At 43.1% G+C, this 14,498-nt stretch overlaps 1 protein-coding gene across 2 annotated transcripts in view; it reads left to right on the forward strand.

Annotated features, from left to right (window-relative positions):
- The window catches only part of map3k1 (mitogen-activated protein kinase kinase kinase 1, E3 ubiquitin protein ligase), a 35,818-nt gene that overhangs the window by 14,831 nt on the left and 6,489 nt on the right, over positions 1–14,498 (forward strand). For both annotated transcript variants that reach the window (XM_027141054.2, XM_047804823.1), the window contains exons 2-15: positions 4,081–4,225; positions 4,390–4,614; positions 4,866–5,060; positions 5,161–5,277; positions 5,354–5,502; positions 5,980–6,101; positions 6,435–6,516; positions 8,372–8,561; positions 8,761–9,021; positions 10,930–11,051; positions 11,287–11,378; positions 11,474–11,666; positions 11,794–13,033; positions 13,168–13,320. In XM_027141054.2, the coding sequence (XP_026996855.2) occupies positions 4,081–4,225; positions 4,390–4,614; positions 4,866–5,060; positions 5,161–5,277; positions 5,354–5,502; positions 5,980–6,101; positions 6,435–6,516; positions 8,372–8,561; positions 8,761–9,021; positions 10,930–11,051; positions 11,287–11,378; positions 11,474–11,666; positions 11,794–13,033; positions 13,168–13,320 (3,286 nt within the window). The remainder of the gene's footprint in view (positions 1–4,080; positions 4,226–4,389; positions 4,615–4,865; positions 5,061–5,160; positions 5,278–5,353; positions 5,503–5,979; positions 6,102–6,434; positions 6,517–8,371; positions 8,562–8,760; positions 9,022–10,929; positions 11,052–11,286; positions 11,379–11,473; positions 11,667–11,793; positions 13,034–13,167; positions 13,321–14,498) is intronic.

Consider the following 14,498-nt stretch of genomic DNA (forward strand, 5'->3'; position numbering starts at 1 on the left):
GGTAAAGGACAAGGAGAGGAAGTTTACAATGCTCATGAACTGATCTCTGTACAACCAACCCTTTTCCCAACCCCCCTTCGATGGCTTGTATCATACCCGGAATGAAGATTTCATTTCTCTTTATCCAGTTCTTTACTAGTCAGTTTCTCCATCTTCCAGTTTCGCAAAGGTTTCTGTTCTCTAAATACCAGCTTGTATTTTAAAATATTGATTGAGCTGCAGCTTCGCTCAAAGGTTGTTCCGTAGTGCGGCGGGTAACAGAATAAATTTCCCCTACATCTGCCTTCCTGTTTTGCTGACTGATGCTACATTTACATTAAGAAGTGAAAACGTAATGTATAGTAAAATCTTAACTGTCCATCTGAAGCTGTAACCTTGCGAATCTCACTACAAGCAGCTGGCAAGTTGTTTGTTGTAAATTACAGTATGTGCTGACCCTGTCTGTACAATCCAATATCAAATGGCTCCGAATTAATTAGAAATACCAGAAGCGTAAATCTTTAGCTTATACCCACAGTATTTAAAGTTGAAAGCCTGCTCAGTGCTTTCTGCAGCTCGGGCACTTGTGTAGTCAGTTGTATGTCCCCCGGGACAATGTTGCATATGTCTGACTTGTTTTCGGCTGTCATCGTCGCGCTTTGACAAAGGAGGCGTTATGTCTCGGTGGGGTTGTGAGCCTAGTGCTCAGTGTTCATTAATTTAACCGTTTTCTCAGTAGCTTAGCAGTAACTCTGCTCCCCTTCCTACTTGTTAATTTATATTTAATGAGATTACTTATTACTTATTGAGACACAATTTTAAAAAAATAATTAAACAAAAGACAAAAATTCAAGCGTTAACTTGGTGTGAAAATGATAAACAGAGCCTACAGGCTTCTCTTATTAACTCAACAGTCAGGAAATAGACTAGCTTGTTGCTAGCTGTTGTTAGCTTTATCGTATTATGGCTCTCTAGCAAGCTGGCATGCGGTTTAAGATTAGTAGATATTTATTGTAAGTGTGTAGTAAAACTTAGAAGAAAACATTTACAATGTGTTCAAATTTGAAATATTCCTTTGTGTTTAGATTCTCTCCTCTCCTGCTAGCTTTGCAAATACTTTGGAGAAGAGTGGAACTTTAAGTGGATTTATTTAAAAAAATATATAACAGAGAATTTAGCAGGTGTTAACAGTGTTTGAAGACTTTTATGTTGCCAGTTAGCTTGCAAATGTTTTGGCTCCACACAATCTGTAACCTTGCACAAATTTGCGATATGATTAAGAATTTAGAAACTGAATAGCAGTCCTTTTTATGGTAGAAGGTCATGTATAAGTTCAGAACTGAAATATGGCAGCACTGATCGGACACGCCAAGCTGGGGAAAAATCGAAAGAGATTCTGTTTCCGTGGCACAGGCTGAAGGACGTCGAATTATTTAGCGTGTTGGGAAACACCTACAAACACAAATCTCACACTATTATTACAGTAGTGTGTCTGACTAGTGCTCCACCTACAAGTAACAGTGTAATTGCAGATAATTCTGAGCAGCCATTTAGCATGGGAGGCAGATAGGGACGTAGCTATCTTTGCCACCTTTTTTTTGCCATGTTCGAGCAGTTTAAACTGCAGAATTGACTTGCAAATTGACTTAGCAAGGTGTGCGGTGGTTTAGATCTGGTTAGCCCGATGCTAATAAACCTTAGAGAGATTATGCCTTGGTTCATTAGGGATAAGAATTGTTTGTTGTTTTTGAAGAAAACTGTTGGATTAATGATTTATTTGGGTGTTATTCTTGGTTTATTTCTATTTCTGACGAACAAACTTGATGAGACTCTTCTGGAATTTGATTTGTTCTTGTTGGCCTTTGTTTTTAACTTAACATAAACAGCGCCATGTGATCTTCCTTAATCAGAGCAAGTCAAGTGCACGTGTACTTTTCCAAGTGTGTTTCCTCATATTTGGAAAAGACATCAGCTTTGACGCACAGTGGTGTTGGCTAAGATTTCACAAAACACCTGCTGCCTTTGTCTTGACCAGTTTTGGACTTGAGCAGATTATGTGTTTGTATATTTTGTTTTTTTTTAGAGGTTATATCCTCTGATTTTCACAGTGGCCTTCTTTGTTTCTTTGTTGACCCGTATTGTGTTTTTGACTTTGTTTAGTTGTCATTAAGCTTCTTGTGCTTTTGTCTATGTTTGGAGCCTTTATTTACGGGCTGTGGGTTGTGTGTGTGGGACTGTTAAGTCCTTCTAAGAACAAGTAGCTCCTGCTATTATGTGCAGTGCTTCGACTCCACTATCCCCTCCAGCAGAGAGCTGCTGATTGTCTGTGCCGAAACTTGAGAGCTGGGAACTGCGTAGTTCATGAGAAAGGGTGTGTGTGCACTCAGCAGCGTGTGGGTGCATGCACATGTTTTATGGTGTATTGTGCAAAAAATGTGTATGCATGTTAGGTTAAACATGTGTGTGTGTGTGCATGTTTGCATGATAGAGAGAGAGAGAAGCGCAGTACTGGCTTATGAGGAGGTTTGAAATGGATTCCCAGCCGCCGGCTTTTCTACGTCCCACCTGCATGGCCCACAATGCCTCTTTGTTCCTGGCTCATGGCACTGTGGGATAGCTGTTACCCGAGAGCCGAGGGATGGTCACCACCAACTTTTTCTTTCAGAGCAGAGATGGTAAACTCCTGCTATCTGGTTTCGCTGTACTTGAGTTGGGCTCCAGGGAGTTCAGCTCTCTCCTCGTGGGAGTGTGAATGCTACGTGCCTCTCGCTTGTTTGTTTGCACTCCAAGTACTGTAGTTACCCCTAGATGTACCAGAAGGTGTTTGGTGCAGAATTTCTAGTTCTCTTGAAGTGCTTACATTTTGTGTGGTATATCATGAAGAAAACTGATTTCTTTTCTAAATTTTCTTTAAAACTACCAAAGTAATTGCTTCTAAGCATTTGGTGTATTCAGTTGTAGCTCAAATCTGCATTTATAAGCCCTTCATTTTAGGCCCAAGGTTTAGAAAAACGTAGTTCCTCTCAAACTGTAAATGTTTTTGCAGTTGTCAGGACTTCAGCCAACTTCCTCTGCGATGCACCCTTTGCTTCACACAAGGCTGGGTTCAGCAAAGGAAGTCTGGCTTTCCTGTTCTCTGGTTTGTTATTGTTACGCCACCCTTTATTGAGTAATCGAAAAGGGCCGAAGGGGTGCACACCATCGATTCTGCTCTTAATTAGAGATGAAAGCTTGCCACAGCTGCCCTTCCCGTATCCTGACCACACTCCCACAAGTGGGCATTTGGGGCCAAAGAAGTGGTAGGGTCCTTCTTTATCTCTCTGTTATGTTCACTCTCTACCTCTCATTAAGCTGTCATGGCAGGCTGGCCAGGGGATTTCCATCCACCATGTCCTCATATTTAATTGATTTAATGAGACTTGGCCCCTGCAATTTTGATTATCATCAGTTATTTCTAGTATCTTAAACATTTAATTATTTTTGAGTGCATTTGCTCATTATGGGGTGTACACTGAAAAAATACTGAAAGCTTTATAATGGAATCCATTTCTGAAACAATGGATGCACTTTTTTTTAATCTGTGAAAGTGATACTGTCTGTTTTAGGACAAGTGTCCAGGGATAGTTAGCCAAAGCTACAGAAACACTAAGCGCACTGTTCCACAGGTCTGTTCTTATTGGGTTTGGGCAGGTAAAAAAAAAACTATTCTGGCTTCAACACCTCAGTGCTGGGTTGGCCAAAGACCTTAGCCTTTTCCACCACATTTTTGTCTGTTGTCTTTTAAAAGCACTTAGAGTGTTAGTTACTTAAAAGAACTCTCTCACAAAGCAGAAAGTGTTATGGGCTCAGACCGCCAGGGTTCCTTATCATAACATCCTCTGCTACGAGGCAGGCTGTTTGTTCTGAAGCTCTCCGACTGCCGTTGACCTACACGGTGGGAGAGAGAGAGAAGGCTTCATTTGCGCTGCTTGCTCAGCACTCTCATCGACCTCACAAAACAAAGTTGGTTTGGATTCGAATTGATTGTAAGGGAGATTTTGTGCACAAAGCACTTTATCGTGTTTAACATTGTTTCTTGGTTTGTTTGTTTTTTGGATTTAGCCGTGACATGGAAAACAAAGAGACGCTGCGTGGGTTGCAAAAGATGGAAGACCGGCCGGAGGAGCGCATGATCCGGGAGAAGCTCAAGGCCATGCCCACCTGGAAACACGAGTGGCTGGAGAGGAGAAACAGGAGAGGCCCAGTGGTCAGCCACACAAACATACTCTCACTGCTGTATCATTACCTTGTCACAGATACTTACATTTTTTCTGTATTTCTTATTTCCCATCTTTAAATTGCCAGTGTTTCTCTGGGACGTTTCTTATGTGTGGACATTGTTGTAATGGTGCGTACCCCACTCTTGTTCAGGTTGTGAAGCCCATTCCCCTGCGGCCAGACAGCAGTGAAGCTGGACGTCTGGGACACGAGGCAGGCAGCGACAGCGCAAGTTCCTCATCCTCTCAGAACAGAGGCCGTCGAAGCCCCTCCCCTGGACCTTCCTCATCCTCAATCTCTTCCACATCCTCATCTACCAAGACGGCTGTGAAACCAGAGTCCCCCGGCGTCCGCAGGAAGCGGGCATCCCCTGTTCCTGTAAGACTTACTTCCACACTCTAGCACACAGGACAATTAAGATTATTACCGTTTTGTGTTCATTCTTTTTCTTGTGTGAAAAAAAATGTGTTTATTTATAATCTTTTTATAAGTTAATGGTAAAAATACAGATCAGCTATTTGGTTTTTATTTACTCGTAAACTAGTAAACTAATGAATGATCTTCAGAAGCTGTGTTGTTGATGTAGGGCTTGTTAATAACATGCACATGTCTGGCTTGGCTGGTTTCAGAGCGGCAGGGTAACTCCTCCTAGACGAGCGCCATCACCTGACGGCTTCTCCCCTTACAGTCCTGAAGAGACTAATCGCAGGGTCAACAAGGTCATGAGGGCCCGTCTCTACCTGCTCCAACAAATTGGACCTAACTCGTTCTTGATTGGAGGAGACAGCCCCGACAATAAATACCGTGTGTTCATTGGACCTCAGGTAAGAATTGGCTCTAGCAAGTCCGTCTCAAATTAAAACGGATAAGCATGTGGCATGATCATCTTTTAGGCTTACTATTATTATTACGTTTGTTTATTAGACCTGCAGCTGTGGTCGCGGAGCTTTCTGCATCCATGTGCTTTTCGTCATGCTGAGAGTTTTCCAGTTGGAGTCGTCCGACCCACTGCTCTGGAGAAAGACCCTTAAAAACTTTGAGGTAAAATGTTTAAAAAGAAATACTTTATCCAAATACGAATCCGAATTCAACTCACACCGCGTTGTCCATGCTCCAGGTGGAAAGCTTATTCCAGAAGTACCACAATCGGCGGAGCTCACGGATCAAAGCTCCATCTCGTAGCACCATTCAGAAGTTTGTGTCACGCATGTCCAACTCTCACACTTCCTGCACCTCCAGCTCCTCACCCTCCAGCAATGAGAGCAGGTTGGTACACGTGTGACTAAAAGGTGCCAACAAGCGTTCCCTGAGCTTCACACTCTTTATTTTTCTACAGTTATAAAGAAATAGATGTATCATGTAGAAAGGTCAGTACTAGATCACATGGTCTTTAGAGAGTGGACTAGTAGAGTCTTGTGCTGATTGTGCGCATCGTGTTAAAGCTGAATCGGTTTTGAGTTTATATCAGTCTTAATCAGTCTTAAAGGGTATGGGGAATAATTTCTTCTGGGGGGGACACTTGCAGCTTTTACATTTTGAGACAACAGACATCTCTTGTAACCGGGAGAAACAACACAGTTTCAGTGAGAGTCGCACATTCATCACGATAAACATCTAGGCTAAATCACATCCACCATTGTGAGATCCGTTTTCAAAATGACGGTTTCATGTAAGAAATATCTGTCTAAGAAAAGGTCAGTGTGGTCAAACCCTGCTCAGTGTGGGTGTGTGTCCCATGTGCAGTATGAAGGACGAAGAGGAGCAGATGTGTCCGATCTGTCTGCTGGACATGCTGGATGAGGAGAGTCTGACTGTGTGTGAGGAAGGCTGCAGGAATAAGCTGCACCACCACTGCATGTCCATATGTGAGTACAGGTCCACACACACACACCCTTTTGCGTGACCTTTGAAAATATGAGGAAAACTAAAAAAAACAAAACAAAAAAAACCTGCACTATAAGCTTGTAGGATTATGTTCCTTTTTGCATATATTAATGCAATCAAAATGTATATCCATAGATTTCAATATATATCCATATCAAAATGACTTATTTGTAGTCCAGGGTAAAGAATACACACAATAAATAACAGCTATATTTAAAAACGGTCTATTAAAGTTACTACCTATTTGTAGCAGTCCACTGTTTATCCGCTGACTGGTTCTTTGAAGCCCATTAAGCTCGTCTTATGTTTTTCAGGGGCAGAAGAGTGTCGGAGAAACCATGAACCCCTGATCTGCCCTCTGTGTAGAGCCAAGTGGAAGTCACACGATTTTTACAGGTGAGCTGCCCCTCCAAGCCAAAACCACATAGGTTTGATTTAAATAGAGTGGTTTGGGAAAAGTTTTTCACGATAAAGCATCAAATCCTATCAACCAAAACAGCAACGAGTGATGAATAATTCCTCTAATTTAGCCTCTTGGAAAGGGAGTACCAGGAATACGAGCTATTGTTCAGTTCTTGACACCGGTACGGGCGTCAGTGTTTCCGAGTCTGTACAGGACGCACCTGTATGTGACCGAGGTGAAAGGGCAGGGAAGCCTGCGGAGAAGCTCTGAGATGAGACAATCAGATGAGGTTCAGGAAGTAAAGAAGGAGTGGACTCTGCATTTAGTGGTGCAGAATGCAGTTAAGTTACACAGGAAGATAATGTGAAGAGCATGTGCAAAAACAAGCAGGCGGAAAGCTTTGATGGCCTCCTTTCCTACTTTGGGCTAGAGCAGTATGCCAAGCCACTCACATCGGTCCTAATATGAACCATCAGCCCAGACCTCAGCAGGAGCTCAAGAATGCTACTGTCAACACGCCCAAATTATACCTCTAGACCACTGGCACTGTCCCAGATCAGCCAATGGGAAGCAGGGGTGCTAAAAGCAGTAGCTATGTGTATGTAATATACACAGGTTGTCCAAAAAGTCTCCAAAGGGGGAATTAAAAAAAAATAGATTTTATTTACAAAGCATGAGTCGGCTCCAGTTTTGGCAGCAATGACGTGTGTAATGTGTCACGTTTTCTGATAGTCCAGTGTAAGCTTAATATTCCATTTCTAGAAAGTTCTTCTAACGTCAAAGGCGTTCTTAAAGGCTATCGGTTAAGATGAATATAATTAATATAAAGTATGAAGACTTGGTAGTCTTTGCTTCATTTTTCCTCTTTAATGGAACTAGTGAGTAAGTAGAAGGCATGCATGTCCGTCCATCCGTCCGTCCATCCGTCCGTCCATCCATCCGTTCATCCATGGGCTGGTGAAAATAAATAGTGTATGATGGATGATTTATGATAGGCATTTTTACGCAGCACCCTTGTACCCCTTGCATCTCAGTGGGAAAGTGTTGTTGGTGTGCAGGTGATGTGTGTTGGTGCATCAGCAGGTTGGAATTCCGTGTGTTGGATCTTCTCTCGGCGGTTAGGTGAACTAGACAGTATGGCACCACCTGTGTTTTGTGTGTCTGCCCAGGGCTGAAACGCTAGCAGCTAGTCACATTCAGTGTGTGTCCCCTCATTACAAAGACATGAATACAGTTTCGACGTGGGATTCTCTCCTCTCAGGAAAAAAAACCTGTGAAACCATAGACTGTTGTTTTTCCTCTGAAAACAGCTATTACTCTAATTTTACCGCGTGAATATTGTTTGTTTACAACACGTATTTTTTCTGCTATTACCAGTTATCATGTAAACTGTTTACTCTTCTAGCACAGTTTTGAATCCCTAAGATCTTGATAACATTTAGTGGACAAAAAGCTCTTTTGATAAGCTATTCTTCTGCTTTGGCTTGGTGCAGTTTGAGAGACTATTTTCCAGTCATCCTTTTTCTATAAGTAGTTCTTACCGTACAGCTGTTTTCCTTCATTTATAACACTTTGTTTAAAGAAAGACGCTAGCATGTGGTTTTTAGTCTAATTGTGCTATTCATCACACCTGCAGCATATGGGCTCTTATTAAAAATAAGAATTTTGCCACATTCTCTATCAAAATATTCCCAGGGCATGTGGTACGGCATATGTATGTTTAATTTTTTTTTCCCCAGTAAAGAGAAATGTGTGAAGATCTTGTCCATGTTAATGTGCTATTCAGGCCACTGTAATGACCCAACAGTTTCGATCCTACGTTTCAAACATGTCCGCTTTTGTGTTCAGTCATGATCCAGCGTCGACAGTGGAAAGCTCCACAAGTCGCTCTCAGAGCCTGGTATCTTCCTCCACCTCTTCATCATCATCCAATGCTGAAGGTCAGAGGGCAGGTCACGAGGGAGATTTTTCTCTCCCCCATTATGGAGTTCAGCAAATCCCTCAAACCTATAAAGAACTGGCTGAGCCTTGGATCAAGGTGAGGTGCAGGAAGATTTAAGTCTTGCAGAACATTAATTAATGTTGCTTTATAAAGGATTTATGTACACATTAGGAATTCCCCAGAACGGCAGGCAAATTCAAATACAATTGGACACATATGAAAAATACATGGAAATTGTTGTTATTGATCGGGATGTCATTTTCATCACTGTTGGTTGTTCTCCATCTCTTGTCAGGTGTTTGGTATTGAGCTGGTAGGCTGTCTGTTCTCCCGGAACTGGAACATCAGAGAGATGGCACTGCGGAGGCTGTCGCACGACGTGAGCGGCGCTTTGCTGCTGGCCAATGGCGAGCACTCAATGGCGAGCACAGGAGCAGGGGCCGGGATTGGAGCAGCAGGAAGTGAAATCTCAGCGGAAGTGGTGGTGGAATCCTGCTGCAGTGTTCTGTCCATGGTGTGCGCAGATCCTGTCTACAAAGTCTACGTGGCTGCACTGGTAAGTTTTCTGAGATGTATTATTGTGCCTCCTACCTCCATCCCAGTTAATAAACACTGTATTAAATCTTTTTTTTCTTTTTCCTCTGCTGCCGTACTCGTATAAAGAAACGCACATCTATTTAAACACTCAGCAGTAGGTTGGTCATTTAGACTAAAATCGAGACCCGATGTGTCTCATCGATATCATGTTCACTCTTTTGAGTACTTTCTTAGCCATAAGTTTATCACCAACAGCATCAGGACCTACTTAACAAATTTGAGATCAGTTTCACTACTACAATGGTACTCATCACACGCTCCAGACGTCTGTGTTTATCTCATGATCGGGCAGCTTGTGCGCTCCCGTGACTGGGCTTCTTCCACACTTGCAGGAAATTATGCAATACCAATCTGCTATGTTATCTTGACAATAGAGAGAACTCGAGTACTAGAGTAACACAAATAGACATTTGTAGTCGCAAAATGAACCCTGCTTATTTTTGCTGCTTTCTTGGTTCTGATTGGTCCCCAGGCTGAAGATATGCTCACCTTTTGAAACTCTGCATCACCGCTGACCTTAAACATCTACTTGAGAATTTATTCGTATTTAATTCAAAATAAAATATAATCAGGTTTGGTTTTTTTTATTAAAGCAGTTGCCGTATTTGAGAGATTCTTGTGTATAAAATTGATTTTTCTGTATAACTCTTGTACATTAGTGACTATTTGAGCAGTGCCAAAGTTCAATATTACCACAAACCATGCTGGCTAGTTCTAAAGTTCACTTTAAACCAGGAAGTCTGCAAAACAGCAGGGAACACCAAACCGAGGCTTAAAGTAAATTTTTTTCTGAATTGTTTTTTGTTTTTTGATTGAGTTTTTTCTTCCCCACTCGTGACCTATTTCTGCTTCTTTTAAAGAACAATAGCTTTTAGAGACTGTTTTCATGGCATTCTTCTCGGAGTTTGACGTTAGCCCGAAGCTCTTGGCTGCAGCTTTTTATGAAAACAAGAACAGTTCTGTCCTCTTGGGGGATTTCCAGAATATTTAGCTTTTTTTTTGGATTTTTGCTGTATCCTTTAAACAAAGAAAAAAGGGGGATGGTGTCCATGGACTAAAAATACCATGCGCACTTTTGTTTAGTTCAAGACCAGCGTATTAAAGCTTTAGAGTTTAGCGAAGATTTTATTTCTTTTTTTTTTTTTTTTTCAATGTTTGTATTGGGTGAGCGCGTCGTCGGACGAATCACTGCATTCGAAAAAGGACGAGTACGGCATTAAGTGTGTTTGAGTATCTGTTGACGGAGTTAAGAGTTCTTCTTTTTGTCCAGTGAGTGTTTGTGATTTTCTCCAGGTTTATATTCTGTCTTTTTGAGCCAGGGAGTAGTGTAGTGTTGTGTGTGTGTGTGTGTGTGTAGCTGGAATAAGAAGGAGTCAATGCTGAGCTTATCAGTGCTGGGCAACACTCCAGTACAATGCTCTATCAGTCACCACTCCCCAGTCTTCTCTGGTCATCAGGATCAGGGTGAACTGTTTCTCACACACTTACACAAACATACATCTGTTGAGCATATTACTCTGTGAACATGTCAAGTTCTTTGCTTCGGATCCTGGCATCCTTGTTCTTACTAGAATAGTCAGGCTATAATGTGCAAGGTCAAAAGTTCATGGCTGTCTGTTCAACCCTGTGGTATTGCATTACATACCTGCTGCTATGTCAAGGTACTTATTCAGCTTGACATGTGGTTTAATAGACTGTTAATTACTCTGAATTTAAAGCTTCATACTTGCACTCATGTAATCTTGTTTTTATTCATTTAACAGAAAGCTTTTAAGGTTTAACGAGCCTAGTCTGGCATATGTCTAGACTACGATATAGAGATGCTTTCTGAATATTTGGGATGCTTATGTGTTGTTTCTCTTGCCAGAAAACCTTGCGGGCCATGTTGGTCTACACGCCATGCCACAGTCTGTCGGAGCGCAGTCGCCTGCAGCAGCTGCTCCGGCCCGTTGTGGAGACCATCTTGGTTAAATGTGCCGATGCCAACAGGTGCTTTACCACCTCAAATCTGAAGTAGAGATTTCAGGGCTGTTTGGAATTTAAAAAAAACGTTTACTGCCACCTAATGATGAGTTCTTGTAAAAGCACTGGAAGTAGTCGAGAGATTCACAAGCGTGCATTTAAAAAGAAAAAATACTTTACTACATATTTAATGAAGTAAGTCTTCCAAGATTTACTGCTGGAGCAGGTATAATGTTTGTGTTTGTGTGTGTGTGTGTCATAGTCGCACAAGCCAGCTGTCTGTGTCCACTCTACTGGAGCTCTGTAAAGGCCAGGTTGGAGAGCTTGCTGTTGGTAGAGAGATTCTCAAAGCAGGTGTGAACTTCACTGACATTCTTAAAACTAATAACATTTTTTTTCTTTGTGTAAAGAAAGCAGGTTATCATTGTGTGTGTGTGTGTGTGTATTAGGTTCTATCGGTATAGGTGGAGTGGACTATGTGCTGAACTGTATCCTGGGTTCCCAGACAGAGGCGAATAACTGGCAGGCTCTTCTAGGCCGTTTGTGTCTGATTGACCGGTTGCTGCTGGAGTTTCCAGCAGAGTTTTACCCACATATTGTCACGGCCACAGACTGTGGACATCCCCAGAATCAGGTGGAGAGGTAAGAGTTCTTTATCTGAACTAGTCTGCCGACCAAGGAATCGAGATATATCTGAAAAAATACAATCAAATGACTTTTATTTCCAAGTGCTCTGTTTTATTTATTTATGATGTCATGTTAATTCCAGGTACCAGAAATTGCTGCGTCTGCTTAGCTTTGCGCTGCAGTCCATCGATAACTCGCACTCCATGGTAGGGAAACTGTCTCGCCGGGTGTTTCTGAGTGCCGCTCGCATGGTGGCCCGCGTGCCCCACGTCTTTGTCAAACTGCTCGATATGCTGAGTGTCACCAGCTCCACCCACTACGCCCGCATGCGCCGGCGCTTGCTAGCCATTGCGGAGGAGATGGACATCCTGGATGCCGTGCACCTTGGCCTTGAAGATGTGCAAGGGGCGCACTGTGACATTTGTCTGGATCCTGCAGCACCTCACAACTCCCCCATTTCCACTGAGAGGAACTCACCTACTCACTGCCTGCAGGAAAAACCCTGTGGTAAAGTAGCTCGATGTGGAACAGTCAGTGCCAAAACCATAGACGATATGTCAGACAGGTTGACATGTATCACTGCTGTGCCTGCTGACTCCCCAAAACCCCCAGTTCAACTTCGTGGCCCCCATAGACCCATGAGCCAGTGTCTTAATTCACAATCGCCCTCCTCCTGTCAGCCACCCCCACTCCCTTCCCCTTCTACCACTCGGCCGCAAGGCTTTGTCCCCAGCAAGCTCACTAACTGCTCCCCTGGTGCCCAACGTAAATACCCTATCCTTAGGGGTGCTGGTGGAGGAGGGACCAGTAAAGACCCCGAAAAGTTGCCTTCCCCTGTGTTCCCCCAAGCTAGGCCTCTGCCTTCCAGCCACATCCATCGTCCCAAGCCCTCACGACCATCTCTCTCACCTTCCACCTCATCTGATGCAACTAAAGGTCAGTGCCTAGGTCTCAAAAGCAATATGAAGCTCGATCTTCAGGACATTTCTCCAGCGGAGGGCGCAAGGTGCGGTGCCAGCTCTGTGTTTGTTCCTAGCGATGATGCAGTCTTTACACCTGTGGACGACAAGAACCACGGCCTTGATGCTTCGGCAGAGCTTAACTCCAGCATGGAGGATCTTCTGGAAGCGTCCATGCCAGTAGCAGACAGCACAGTGACGTTCAAGTCGGAGGTGGCGGTGTTGTCACCAGAGCAGCCCGGTTCGGACAATGCATACACCCAGGACGTGACGCAGAACCAGAAGTGCAAGGAGAAAATGGAGGCCGAAGAAGAGGAGGCCCTGGCCGTCATCATGGCAATGTCAGCGTCTCAAGACGCCCTGCCCATTATCCCACAGTTGCAGGTGGAGAAGGAGGAGGATGTCATCATCATACAGGTGGATGTGAGTGTAGCTCATGCTTTTTCTCTTTAGGCAACACTGAATTTCTGTTTTGTTTCTTACTTGGTTAGTAGACCTTCAGATGCTCCAGTGAAACAACATTAACCATTCCTGTTTCCTTTCCTGTTCGTGCTCAGACACCAGAGACACTGCCTGGTCATACCAAAGCAAAACAGCCCTACCGTGAGGGTGCAGAGTGGCTGAAGGGCCAGCAGATTGGCCTGGGAGCATTCTCCTCCTGCTACCAAGCCCAGGACGTCGGCACCGGAACGCTGATGGCAGTGAAACAGGTGTGTGTGTGTGTGTGTGTGTATATACATGTCCAAATAAACCACTGCTTTGAGTTTTATCCTCCTGGACCTGCATATCTGTGATGTCCACTATGAAGGTTCACACCTAACGTCTGGGTTGTGGAAAAACTGATCCCGAATAATAAGACCAGACACAAGATCGTCTGAGATTGTTCACATTGTCACTGTTGAAAAAGATAACACAAAGATGACAATATATTAAACTGTTTTTTTTTTCTTTTTCTCCCTAATAACAAAATGTCTATTAACACACTCACTAACCTGAGTCACTGCTTTGAGTTCTACTGTTTAAAGCATTTCTAAATGATAAGAATGAGCATACATTTTGTGCCCAGTTTGACAGCCTTATATTTCTTTCTCTCTCTCTCTCTCTCTCTCTCTCTCTCTCTCTCTCTCTCTCTCTCTCTCTCTCTCTCTCTCTCTCTCTCTCTCTCCCCCCCCCTTCGTCTTTCCCTCCCACGTCTTATCTTGCTGCATATCAGCACTTTCCGGGTATTTTGTGCCCATCTTAGTACTGCATTGGTGTCCTGCCAGGTTTACAGACCGATTAAAGAATTATATGACACTGAAAGTGGCCAGTCACTGTTTCTAGCTAAGCAAAAGGCTTCCACACCTCCCAGCCTTGACCAATCAGAGTTCATCTACAAGCTGGTTAACAACGTTTAGGATTTGTTTTTGATCAAGTGTAGAAATGCAAAGTCTTTCTAAAACGAGAACAAAATCATCATAATTATGTTAGGGAAGATAGTCATTTATCTGAAAGGAACTCCTCGTGTCTTATTTTTCCATGTCTGCAAGGTCAGAAGTCCATGTCTCTCGAATACAGTATCACACTGAATTCTTACGTGTCATCATCTGCTATTGAGTCACACTGATCGTGTTACAAGCACATGAGATGGTTATGTCAAAGCTGTCTGCCAGTAAGAGGGTTATCTTGCAAATCCGTGGATGAATCAAATCAGCTTTAGATGTGTTGCCAGGCAGAAAGTAGATGTAGACTGGGGTTGGGAAGACTATAGTGCTCCATATGATGGTTTACTGCTCAGCCCATATTCAATCGATTAGTTTAAGGTACAATTGAAGTCAACAGAGAGAACATCAGAGTTTTGCAGAGGGTAGGAAGAAGGTTTTAAAATCTATAAACAGTTCCATAATTA

Source organism: Tachysurus fulvidraco, chromosome 20 (genome assembly GCF_022655615.1).
Source record: "Tachysurus fulvidraco isolate hzauxx_2018 chromosome 20, HZAU_PFXX_2.0, whole genome shotgun sequence".
In the NCBI taxonomy this organism is placed as follows: domain Eukaryota; kingdom Metazoa; phylum Chordata; class Actinopteri; order Siluriformes; family Bagridae; genus Tachysurus; species Tachysurus fulvidraco.